The sequence below is a fragment of the Podarcis bocagei genome (assembly GCF_964188305.1).
Source record: "Podarcis bocagei genome assembly, chromosome: 7".
NCBI classification, from domain to species: domain Eukaryota; kingdom Metazoa; phylum Chordata; class Lepidosauria; order Squamata; family Lacertidae; genus Podarcis; species Podarcis bocagei.
In genome coordinates, this window is record NC_138132.1 from 67,055,730 (window position 1) to 67,067,856 (window position 12,127).

Genomic DNA, 12,127 nt, shown 5'->3' on the forward strand with positions numbered 1-12,127 from the left:
ACACTGCTTCTCTTGGATCTGCAACTGCTGATCAGCACATAACCATGTCAGCTGCTTATATAAAGCACACCAGGCCAGATCCCGTGGCTGTAAACATCCCAGAAAAACTTTGCAGCAGAGACGTTTGCTTTCCTCAGCTGGGCAGTTTCCATTTGCTGTGCTTTTAGTACTACCAGTATTTCCCTCCCCGCCCCTCACACCAAAAGAAATACAGTATTTGGTTTTTTAAATAATTTTATTTATAGTTTTCATTTATATATACTTCAATAGTTTAACAAAAGTTGTAACATTTCAAACCTCGACTTCCTCCTCTTTCCGCTGTTCCTTAAATTTATTTTAATTTTATTTATTTTTACTATTTCCAGCATATTCTAAATTAACTTATTCTAAAATATTTGTTTTATTTTTTAATTGGGCAGTATCCAATGTCACTCACACTCAGAGAAGACCCATGGGTAGGCAGAGGCCACTTTTTGCAATATCTGCATTTATTTACAGATTCCCCAATGGCTGGCATTAACATAGCAGACCCTGGATCTGTAGTCTCCCACTGGGAGAGGGGAGGGGGGAATTAAATCCAGTGGTCCAGGGATTGAGAGGACTCTCCTTAACAAAGGGAAGGTGCTTGGCCACACTGCCAGGGCCTTTAAGACAATCCCTGGCACTGCTGCTGGGTCCCATTAATGTAACAATCAGGAGTCACTTGTTGGCAGATGACCTGCATTAACGCCATCAAAAACCCACAAAAGCATAAGGTTCAATTAACTCTATATCTGCTGGTTTCCTCTACTGATCTCTCAAGGATGGAAGGACCCATTTTGTTATTCTTTGGATTCATGTTTTTAAAAAGGCATGCTTATTGCTGCTTCTGAAAAACTGAACCACCTTGTGTGCCACCAGAGGCTATGCAACCCGCTCAGGCTTTGCATCAGTCTGGGAACTGTTCTGTGATTTTTATGACCAAACAATCTCTTGGTTGGTATATTCATACTAAATATGATTTTATCCAGCAACATCTATGAACAGCTAATATATTTTGGTATAAATACTGTATGAACCATGCATCTTATCATGGAACATATTTTACGCTATTCGGTCTTTGCAAAACGTTTTTTAAATTTTACTTTGCACTTTTACCCCTTTTGTTTTTATTATTTAGTTTGATGTTTTGTTTGTTGCATTTGCAAATCTTATTTTTAGAAGTTTTTAGACACACGCACACAAAAGAATTACAGGGACCTCTGAAAGGGCTTCCAGTTATTGCGGAGTGTCCTGAAACGCAATGAATTGCGACCTCAAGTGTACAAAACAAAAACCTTGCAAGACTTCCTGCGAACTTCCAGTGCCTCCCAAACCCCGACTGGGAAATTGCCCACCAGGATCCCTTAAAAGGTGCCAAGCTTCCGGGTGTCACAAGGCAGAAGCGAGCCAAGGGACTGACGCGCGTCTGCCCGTCCTCTCCCTTCTTCTCCGCCTCCTTGCTCTCCACTGGGTGATCTCTCGGTGGAGCGCAAGGACTACGATTCCCGGCTTGCCGTGCGAGCGGCGCAGGCGCAGTGCTACCGCCAGACAAGGAGGCTCCTCCCCACTGGGGCGGGCGGGGCGGGGCTTCGGCTCCCTCCCCCGTTGCCGGTCCCGGGAGGCGCCGCCGCCGCCGCTGTTGGCTTGCCGCCTCCTCCTCCTCCTCCTCCTCGCTCGGTTCTCTGATCCCACCCAGCCTGCCAGCCATGGATTCGGACTCCTGCGCTTCCCCGCCACCCCCCGAGGTGAGAAGAGCCCCCTTGCCCTCCCCCCCAGTGATGGGGTACAAGGAGTCCCACCCCCTCCCAACCCCCCCTACGGCATATATACCCCCCAGAAGCCCCACTTTCTCCTATCTCCCCCCTATCTCAGTTTCGTCCCCACCCCCGCTTTCTCTTCATCCTTCTCCAAGCCTTCTACCCGCCCCCAGCCCCAGTTCAGGACACCCCCATCCACCGCCCCCCCTCCGCGCAGAACTGGGTCTATCGCTTGAGGTTGGATGTACGTGGGTGGGAGAGGGGGAAGGCGTGGCAGTGTTGCGGGGGTGTCCGGAGCTTCTTTTTTCTCCATTTAAATCTCACCCCCCCCCTCCTCCAGCACACCTTTTCAAGCCTTCCTCGGCCACTGTTCTCCCCTTCCTTCTTTTAAGGGTGCGATCCTTCTCTGGTCCTTCATCAGCACCCTGGGGTGTGATTGCCCCCGCCGCCCAGGGCCGGTTGGGATCCGGCTTGCTGGGCAGCCGGTTGCCCCCTCCCCATGCCTGACCCTCACTCCTAATCCCAACAAAGAAGCAGGCTCCCCTCCAGAAGAAACCTCCCCGCCCCCCCCTCCACCGGGCATTGCCCACTTATTGTGATGGCAGGGGGTGGGGAATGGGCAAAAGTCTGCAATGTGGCGCGGCGCTTTAAAGGGGTGCTTGCAAAAGTGGGGGTCCCCTCCCCTGCAGCTCCTCAACCAGTGACCCCTCCCTTTAGCAAAGTTTTTCTCAACGCCCCCCCCCCCGCTTTTTCGCTCTCCGAGTGGCACCTCGCTGGCCCTGCCCTCTTCGAGTCCGTGGCTGACGCCCCTAGTGGTTACGCCCGCCTCTTCCTCCTTCCTTGCAGGTTTTTTCTCCCGGATCCAAACGATGCCGCACGGTGGAGGACTTCAACAAGTTTTGCACATTCGTCTTGGCCTACGCGGGGTACATCCCCTACCCGCAAGAGGTATGGACGTCGGAGTGCGAGGTGGAGGCTGCCTTCGGTGCAGCTGGATAATCGGGGCGGGGGGGGGGAGGGGAGGGGAGGGGCGGGCTCTGCTTCCCAAGATGCGGCTACGCTGCTGTGCAAGAGTGGGTGTTCTCTCCCCCAAAGGCTTTCTGGGTTTCGGGGCCCTGGCAGACTCCGGTTCATTGGGGAGAGGGTAGGGGAGAATCGTCTCCGGAGGGCGACGATCGGGGGAGGAAGCAGTGAGCTAGGGAAAGCTAATTGTGTGTGTGTGTGTGTGTGTGTGTGTGTGCGCGTGTGCGCACAAAATGCCTTTGAAATGCTGCCTGGGGATTAGGATGCGTTTGTGGGATGAAATGTCAGGAGGTGCTTTTTTGTTGTTATGCAGATTGGCAGCCTTTGCCAACCTGGTGCCCTCCAGGCATTTTGGACTACAATTCCCATCAGTCCCCATGGGCCATCATGTAGCTGTACTGATGGGAGTTGTGGTCCAAACCCCCTGGATAGCCCCATGTTGGCTACACCTGCACTGATAGGGAAGTGGGAAAGGCTGATCTACAGCCCTTCTGTTCTGTCCACCCTGAATGTCCAAACGGACCAGCTGTAGTGTCAAAATGCAGGCAAAAAGAGTGGAGATTCCTGCATTGCAGGGGGCTGGACTAGATGGCCCTTGGGGGGGGGTCCCTTCCAACTTTGCAGTTTTGTGAAATGGTACAGGTGCAATTTAAAACAATTGTTTGGGTGCTGGGCCCAGTTGCAGCTTCCACTTAGAAGGCATGCAGCCTCTGTGAAACTGATTCCTCTTTCTGCAGGACCCTTCTGTGCGGAGCGCCCCCAGCCCCCCCAACAGCACTGGGGGCACCATCGACAGCGACAGTGGGGATGTGGGTGAAGCGAGGCTCCCCTCTGCCCTCTCCTTGTCCGGGAAAGCACAGAAGAGCTTCAGCCAGCTGACACATCGGAAAGCTTACACCTCCCTCTACCAGTGGGCAGAGCCACAGGGCTTCCTGCTGGGCAGGAAGAAAATGGGGCTCAGGAGGAAGAGGAAGCTGAAGCGGAGGGAGGTGCTGGGAGGGGAGGAGTCCTACGCGCAGGCGCCCACGAGCCCCTCTTCCGAAGGCGATGCCCACTCCTCCACGGGCCACTGCTCGGCATGGGATTCGGACTCGCTCTCCAGTGCCTCGGGCCTGCCAGCGGCCCCACCAGAGGCTCCGTGCCTGGTTCAGACGGTGGGCAAGCGCACCATCATCCGGCAGGGGAAGCAAGTGGTGTTCCGCGACGAGGACGGCAGTGCAGATGATGAGGACATCATGGTGGATTCAGGTATGGAGCAGAGAGGCTCTCAAACAAAGCACTGTCTTTCTGCATCAGGCGGAAGGTTAAAAGCAGGGGAGCCTTGAAGGCTGGATGGCATGTGCTGAGAGCTCCAGCCAAAACTTGCAGAAAACATCTGAAGGGCACCAGGCTAGTGACTGCAATGCTGGTGGCACCACATGGGGGAGAGCTTTCTCGGTGGTGGCTCCCTTTACGTGGAACGCTTTGCCCTGTTCCCCTCTTGATTTGTGTTCTACTAGCAATTGAAAACTTTTTAAATGAGTTTTTTGATTCTCTTGCTCTTTTGACCTGATTGCAAATATTGCCTTTTAACTACTTCAATCATTTGAGTTTTTAATGGCTGGCTCACTTCCAGCTTCATATTTGTAAAACCACAAGAGCAACACCCTTGTGGAAGGGGAAAGTAGGGGTATAATTTTAAATAAGAATATATATTCTATAATATAAAGGTCAGTGTATTAACAGTCCATTACTGGCAGAACTCTCACCACTATTAAAAAAACCAAACCAGTATTTTGAAATCGTTATTTTGGTGTGACCAGTTGAAGGCAATGAATTCTCTTGCCACAACGGATGAACTCCTTGGGGAGCCTTTGGGGGCCCTGCAATTATTGCTGGCCTCCATCATCAAAGCAGCAGCAAGGGATGATGGGAGTTGTAGTCCAGAGCAGCTGGAGAACTACAAAAGAGTAGCCAAGCCCTTTTCTGTGTCACTGGCTGCAAGAAGGTTGGGCTGACAAAAGCACAAAGACTGCTCCTTGGAGGGAGCATCCACCTACAAACAGGCTTCCCAGGTAGATGAATGCGGTTGTATTTGAGGACTGGTGGTGTATCTGACGAGGGTCTCTTACCTGGAACTTGTTTCTCTCTCTTCCTCCCTGCCGCACAGATGATGATTCCTGGGACCTTGTGACCTGTTTCTGCATGAAACCCTTTGCCGGGCGCCCCATGATCGAGTGCAACGAATGCCACACCTGGATCCACCTCTCCTGCGCAAAGATCCGCAAGTCCAACGTCCCAGAGATCTACGTCTGCCAGAAGTGTCGGGACTCCAAGTTCGACATCCGCCGCTCCAGCCGCTCCCGGATGGGGTCGCGCCGACACTTCCTGGATTAGCAGGGTGGGATTTTTTCCCCTAGCGCGTTTGACACAAGCAGACTTGTCATGTGAAACATGAGACTCTGGTTGGTGGAGGACAAACCCAGCCACAAGCAGGGAACATCCTCTCTGCGATGAAGGGAAGCGTCTCGAGGCACCCTCAAGGGCCTAAATCGCCACTGGAGGACCCGATTCCGTGCCCCAAAGCAAGTCGAGGAAAAAGGGCATCATTAGGATGATAAGAGGAAGTGGGGAGGCTGCCTAGTGTGCACCTCACTTTCCTTTCTTTCTGTTGTCCCAGGTATGAAAGTGTGGCAGGACGAACTGCCTGATGGGTGCTGAGTGACTCCACCATCAGGGAAGAGGATGCAGCAGCTTGACAGCTGGAGATGCCAGCAGCTGTTGCACCTCCACAGCACAGCAGCAGGTCCAGGATCTCTCTTAAGGGTTGTGTGAAAAAGGGTCGCCTTCCCCATCCAGTGGAGAGCCAATCCGAGGTCGCCTCAAAGTGAGACAGCCCGTGGCTGCTTCTTTAAAAGCCCCCGTCAGTGGAGGGCAGCCATTTCTCTCCCTTTGAAGGATGGGCTCAATTCCTACTCTGACGGGCTCCTCCTTCTCTCAGGTCCAGGATGGGCTTCCCTTCACATTGGCTGGCTCTGTGTCTGTAAAGTGGGAAGCATGTAAAACGCTTCTTCTGAGCTGATGGGGGTGGTAAGTCTTGGCACCTGGGGATGCTTCTATGCATTCAGCACAGAAGAGTCTTGCAAGCCGGGAAATGGGCGTAGAGATCTCAGGTTTAACAAGCCCAGTGGATTCCTGCCACCAGAGAACCGATGCCTCCTTTGCAGGGACCAAATTGGCTTATTGCACAGATGTGAATCCTCAAGTGGATTCTCCCTTTGCATCGCTCTGAGCTGTCGACAGCAAGTAAATGTAGTTTTTGTGGGGAAGGAAGAGCAGCAGGCTTGGTGGAGTGAGCAGTGCACCAAGACAGACAGCCGTCTTGCCTGAGTCTCAGCGTGGACAAGTATTCCTTTGGGCACCTAATGTGCAAGACCCAGGTTCTCATATGGTGGACTTGTGTTACAAGTGGTAATGGATGGGGGATTGAAACCCCTTAAGTCATTTACCCAATTGGTTTGGTAGGGTTCCCATACTGCATTCTTCTGCCATGACCGCAAAACTTTGTCCATTTATCAGAAGCAACTATGAAGAACTTGATTCCTCTACACAGGGTCTGCTTTCCCTCAGGCTCCCTCATTTGCCAAAGACAGTTCTTCCACAGAATGCCCCAGGCTGATGCTGTGATCACTTGGCAGCCTCAGCTACCATATTGGGGTTTTTTTATATATAAAAAAAGTTTGCAGAGCGAGACAAATCAGTGTAGGACATCTTGTGGTGGAGGAAACAGCCGAGGAAGAAGTTTCCTGTTTGAGCAAGAGTTTTCACTTGTATTTTGGCATTGAGCTCTAAGACCCAGTTTCAACCATTCTGCAATCAGGTGGTGTCTGGCAAGCCCAGTTAATTGGATTTTTCAGCAGAAGAATAAACATCTTGCATGCCTGTGAGTTCATCTTTGTGCAATCTCAGTTTGAGAGCTTTATTTTTTTTAATTAAAATTATTTGTATTATCGGATGAGGTTCCTTGTCTGTCTTTCTAGAAAAGAAGTAAAATCTTTAAATGGTGCACGGGGTGACCCGTTTCGCTGCTCAGTAAGAGTGGAGGCAAAATCACTGCAAAGCACTGGGAGAAGGAGCTGGGAGGTGATAGGGTGGTGTGGCAGCTTGAACATAGATAGCTTCCTTTGGGCATGACTTGTGTAATAAATGCGAAAAATGTGTCAACACCATTGAATTTCAATTCATTTAGCCCACCCAGTTTTCCACTACAATGCTCAAACCAGCAGAGAGCTTTGAATGCAGGGGATCAGGAATGTCTGGGGATCATGAACACCTTGTTGGTAAATGGGCTCCTGGACAAGATGCCCCCCTTGGTATAATCCTGCAACCAGGATCTCATTTTAGCGCTTAAGGCCTCAACTTTGGGGCTTCATCTCCGGTTACAAAACGACCAGTCAGCCAAAGTCACAGCCATGGCTGATCAAGGTGCACCAACTGTCCGATGACAGCATGCAGCTTTGTAGGTTTAGGGAGGTATGTTTGGTCAGTGCCAAGAACAGCCAGTAGGAATCAGGTCCCACCCCCACCCCCACCCCTTCATTCCAAACATTGTTAATATTTCTGCTTGATTTTAATGTGATTACAGGCAGGGCTGTTGGGGAAGAGGACGGTAGTCTTCACTCAGATCACCCTTCAGCCTCAGAACTTCTAGTGGCCTGAGACGAGTCCCTATTGTTTTGGTATTTCCCTAATACACACTCCCTCTCACCCATATAAAGTATGATAATATTGTCCCAACAGAGAGGGTTGTTGAGAAGCGAAGAGAATATGGGCAAAGTGAAACTGCTTTGCATCTGCAGAATGCTGGAAGTCCCCAATCTTGAGTTTCTTAAAAGCATTATTTGTAGCGAAGCCACTCTTGAGGTAAGAACTCACCTTGCAGGCTCAGAAACCTCCAAAAAGGGGGATTGGCAGTAAGGGGGCGGGGCGGGCAGAGACCCATTGCAGTTAGGTAAGAGAGGGTTCATCCCCAAGCCAGAGGGCAACATCCCCCACAGCTGCCATCTTTCTTGAGGCTGATGGGATGGGGGCACATGACTAAAGGATTCCCTTAGGTAACAGGCTCAATTTATGGGCATGCCAATAGCTATTAAGTTAAGTTTGTCACCAAATTCAGCTGAATTAAAGAGGGGGAGAGCACTGGTATGTTCAGTTTCTGTTAATTGGTTCTCGTGGGAAACTTGCAGATTCTAGCTTTACCAATTAACTCAAGCTGGTGTCAATTTACTCTTGGCAGAAAGCCCAGGTCTGCTTGACCTAGAAACTACTCACTCTGATTGGTTAATGACCAGCACTCAACTCTGTTATCTAGGGATTGCTAGCACAGTTTGATGTGAGGTGTGTTAGGAGTTAGAAGTGCTGTGTATGGTTATGAGAGAGAGAGAGAAAGAAAGAGGATTTATTTTGCTTTTATTTGTATGCAGAAACTCTGCTGGTTTTATTTTTCCTTTTAATAAATCCTGTAAATAGTTCTTCTGAGTCTAGCTGACTAGTCATTACTGCCGCAACTAGCTTCTTCGCTGTGCAGGAAAACTCTGCTACGTTTGGGCTAAAGCCAGTAGGGCTATGCCTGACACTCCAAAGTTCCATGAGGTTATGGGCATTGTGCTGCCAGCCTGAGTTGCGGTGGTGTCAGCATCAACGGCGTTGGTTCCAGTAGTTCCAGAAGTTGTTGTTCTCTGGCTGGTTCCTGACCGTGGTGAGCTGGTGACGCAGCGGACACAAGGACAACAGCTGCAGCGTGTGAGTGCTGGGTGCTGTGGTTCCTGTTTTCTCTTTCGGTGGTCGTGAGTAGCTGGTTCCGGGTTCCAGGGACATCGCTCTCAAGATGACCTCACAACCAGTTCAGATGGCTTTTGAGCGTCTGAATGACTCCAATTACTTGCTGTGGTCGGAACGCATGCAGGCAGTGCTGCAGAGGGATCGTCTCTGGCAAGTGGTGAGTAAGTTTCCTGCAAAGCCTGATGATGAAGACCTCGATAAAGACCAAAGAGCAAGGGCCACAATTGTCTTGGGGCTGGAAGATTCCCAGTTGCCGTATGTGAGGGGAATCAAGACAGCTAGAGGTGTGTGGCAAGCACTTAAAGAACTCCATGTGCGTGAGACAGCGGTTTCCAAGCTGTTCATTCGCAAGGCATTGTACAAGGCAATGTTACAGCCTGGGGTTACAATGCAGGAACACCTACACAGTTTACAGCTAAAGTTTGCTGCGCTACAGGAAAGAGACTGTGCGTTAGACCAGCAGGAGAAGGTGGCTATTATTTTGAGTTCTCTCCCGGAAAGCTGGGACAATTTAGTTTTGTCTCTAGAAGGCATACAGGAGCGTGATTTATCAGTCAGTTACGTTACTGGGCGTTTGATTGAAGAATGGCAGAAGAGGCAAGAAAGGTCGTTGGCTGCAGAGGCTTCTACAGGTGGACGGTTTGGAAGGAGTTCTCATGCCGTGCCAGAGGTGGAGCAAAAGCAGCGTACTGGTGAGGAGTCAGCGTTTGCTGTTAGGCGTTGTTTCCGATGTGGGTCTTCAGCGCATCTAAAACGACAATGTCCGGAGTTGGTCAAGTCTCAGTTGCCGGTGCAAGAGCAGAGACGAGATCAGCAGCAGCAGCAGCATAAAAAGAAATTCTTCAAACGAAAACAGTCGGCTCAGCTGGTGACCGGCGAGGTCAAGATTGCTGATGAGAAACAAGCGGTCTGGGTGGTCGATTCGGGAGCATCTCGCCACATCGTGAATTCAGATGAATTGTTTGTTTCCAAGAACTCAGCACAGCGCAGCCAGGTGGCTCTAGCAGACGGAAGTACATCCGAAGTGATTTCGGGGGGTGCAGTTTATGTTCCTTGTCTTCGTGAATGCCTGCAAAATGTACTTTGTGTGCCGTCATTAAGGAGCAATCTGATGTCTGTAGATTGTTTGCTAAAAGCTGGGTTTAAAGTGTATTTTGAAGGAGACAGTTGCATTATTAAGAAGGCTGGTGAGATTTTAGGCACTGCTAAGTCAGAGGGAGGCTTGTTTTGGCTTAAAGCAGGATCTCAAGTTGCAGCAGTAGTCAGTAAACCTCAGCCTGCAGTGAATAACAAAGCTATACATGACAACTGTGTGCACTTATTGCATAGGAAAATGGGGCATGCTTGCTGGAAAAGTGTACTAAAAATGTCTGAATTGGCTGATGGGGGTAATTTAAAGAGTTGTAACAAGTACCTTGATTGTAATGTGTGTAAAAAGGTTAAAACCCACAGAGTCTCTTACCCCAGAAGTGACAGAGTTAGTGAGTCACCGCTACAGCTGGTTCACATGGACGTAATTGGTCCATTTGCTGTAAGCAGGGGTGGATCGCGTTTTTCACTAACAATTGTGGATGACGCCACGCGTTATTCTTGGGTTTTTCCCATGAAAAATAAGGGTGACGTGTTCACTAAGTTTAAAGGCTGGGTGGCATCTGTGGAAAGATTTCTGTCCATTAAACTCAAAAGGATTCAGACGGACAGAGGTGGCGAATTTATGTCAAATGCCTTTAAAGATTGGTTACAAAAGCGTGGCATTGGGCATAGAAAAACGAACGTTTTTTCCCCAGAGGAGAATGGCGTTGCAGAACGAAAAAACAGATCTTTACAAGATATGATGTTTGCCATGCTTGATGATGCTGATTTGCCCATGTCTTATTGGGGGGAGAGCATGCTCACCGCGTGTTATCTCCAAAACAGGCTCTTTCATCAAACAATAGGTACAACCCCGTACTTTAAATTGTTTCAGAAAAAACCCAAAATTGACCATTTGCATGTGTTTGGATCAAAAGCCTGGGTATTAATTCCGAAACAAATGAGGAAGAAGGGAGATCCTAAGACCAAACAGTTAGTGTTTGTGGGTTACCAGGAGCTGGGAAAAGGTTTCCGCTTTGCTGAAGGGACGAATGGCATTGTGATCTCCAGGAATGCCAGTTTTTGTGAACATAGTGGCTGGGAGAGACTACATGCCAATACTGAGGTTTGGTTTGAACCTTCCCAGGAGCTCCATGACTCTGAAGGTAGACACAGAGAATCAGAGTCTGAGGGGGAGGAAAGTTCAGATAAGAGCTCTCAAGAAAGTGGAGTTAGCCAAAGACCAGTTGCTAAGCAACAAAAGAGAGGTCGTAGTTCTGAGGAGGAAAGTGGGTCAGAAGAAAAATTTTCTCCCAGAAGATCTAAAAGACAAAACAAAGGAGTGCCTCCAGTGCGTTTTTCTCCTGATACTGCAAATGTGTTTAGTGTAATTGCAGAACCCAAGAGTTTTCAGGAGGTGTTAAAGTTACCAAAAGAGGAGGCAGAGCTCTGGAAACAGGCAATGGAGGAAGAGATGTCCTCTCTGAATGAGCACAAGGTTTTTACACCAGTAGCAGCGCCTGAGGGGGCAAAGATTGTAGGCTGCAGGTGGGTGTACAAACTTAAACCTCTGGTGACAGGAGAGTACAAATACAAAGCTCGTTTAGTGGCTCAAGGATATTCTCAGAGGCCTGGAAAAGATTATGACGAGACTTTTTCCCCTACTGCTAAGGGGGACAGTGTAAGGCTGATTCTAACGCTTGGAGCAAAGAGAAAACTCCTGTTAAACCATTTTGATATCCAGACTGCATATTTACATGCATCAATATCAGAAGACCTGTATCTAGCCGAACCGCCTGGTTATGAGACAGGTTCCAATAGAGTGTTAAAATTAAACAAAGCTCTATATGGTCTCAAACAGGCTGCAAGATCTTGGAACAAATGTTTCCATGAGGCCTTAGTGTCATTTGGTTTCAAGCAGAGTACAGCTGACAATTGTGTTTATGTACGTGGTACAGGCAGTGATCAAGAGTTTTGTCTGATTTATGTAGATGATGTATTGTATGCCTGTAAAACAGATAAACAAACTAAAAGATTTGCCAAGCAATTGTCCAGTAAGTTCAAAGTGAAGGACTTAGGCCCGGTTAGGACATATCTAGGGTTGGAAGTGTGCTGGGCCCAAGATGGCAGCTGCCTAATTAGTCAGCAGAACAAAGTTAAACAACTACTGACTACATACAGGATGCAGGATTGCAAAGGGGCAGCGGTGCCTATGGATCCAGGTTTCATAAAAACACTTCACATAGATGAGAGTCCTGAATTTGAACATCCTGATGTATATCACTCTGTAATTGGAAGTTTATTGTATTTAGCACAGTGGTCCAGACCTGATATTAGCTATGCAGTAGGCATATTAAGTAGATTGGTCTCAAAACCCACACTAAATGCCTGGAAAGGGGTAAAACAAGTTCTGAGGTATCTCAAGCAGACAATTG

General features: G+C 49.0%; 1 protein-coding gene across 1 annotated transcript; it reads left to right on the forward strand.

Annotated features, from left to right (window-relative positions):
- Positions 1–1,588: 1,588 nt before the first annotated feature.
- PHF13 (PHD finger protein 13) lies at positions 1,589–6,795 on the forward strand. The gene is made up of 4 exons (XM_081201687.1): positions 1,589–1,766; positions 2,625–2,726; positions 3,539–4,049; positions 4,951–6,795. Exons 1-4 carry the CDS (start codon positions 1,728–1,730, stop codon positions 5,175–5,177), a joined length of 879 nt encoding a protein of 292 aa, XP_081057813.1. The 5' UTR covers positions 1,589–1,727; the 3' UTR covers positions 5,178–6,795.
- Positions 6,796–12,127: the final 5,332 nt, after the last annotated feature.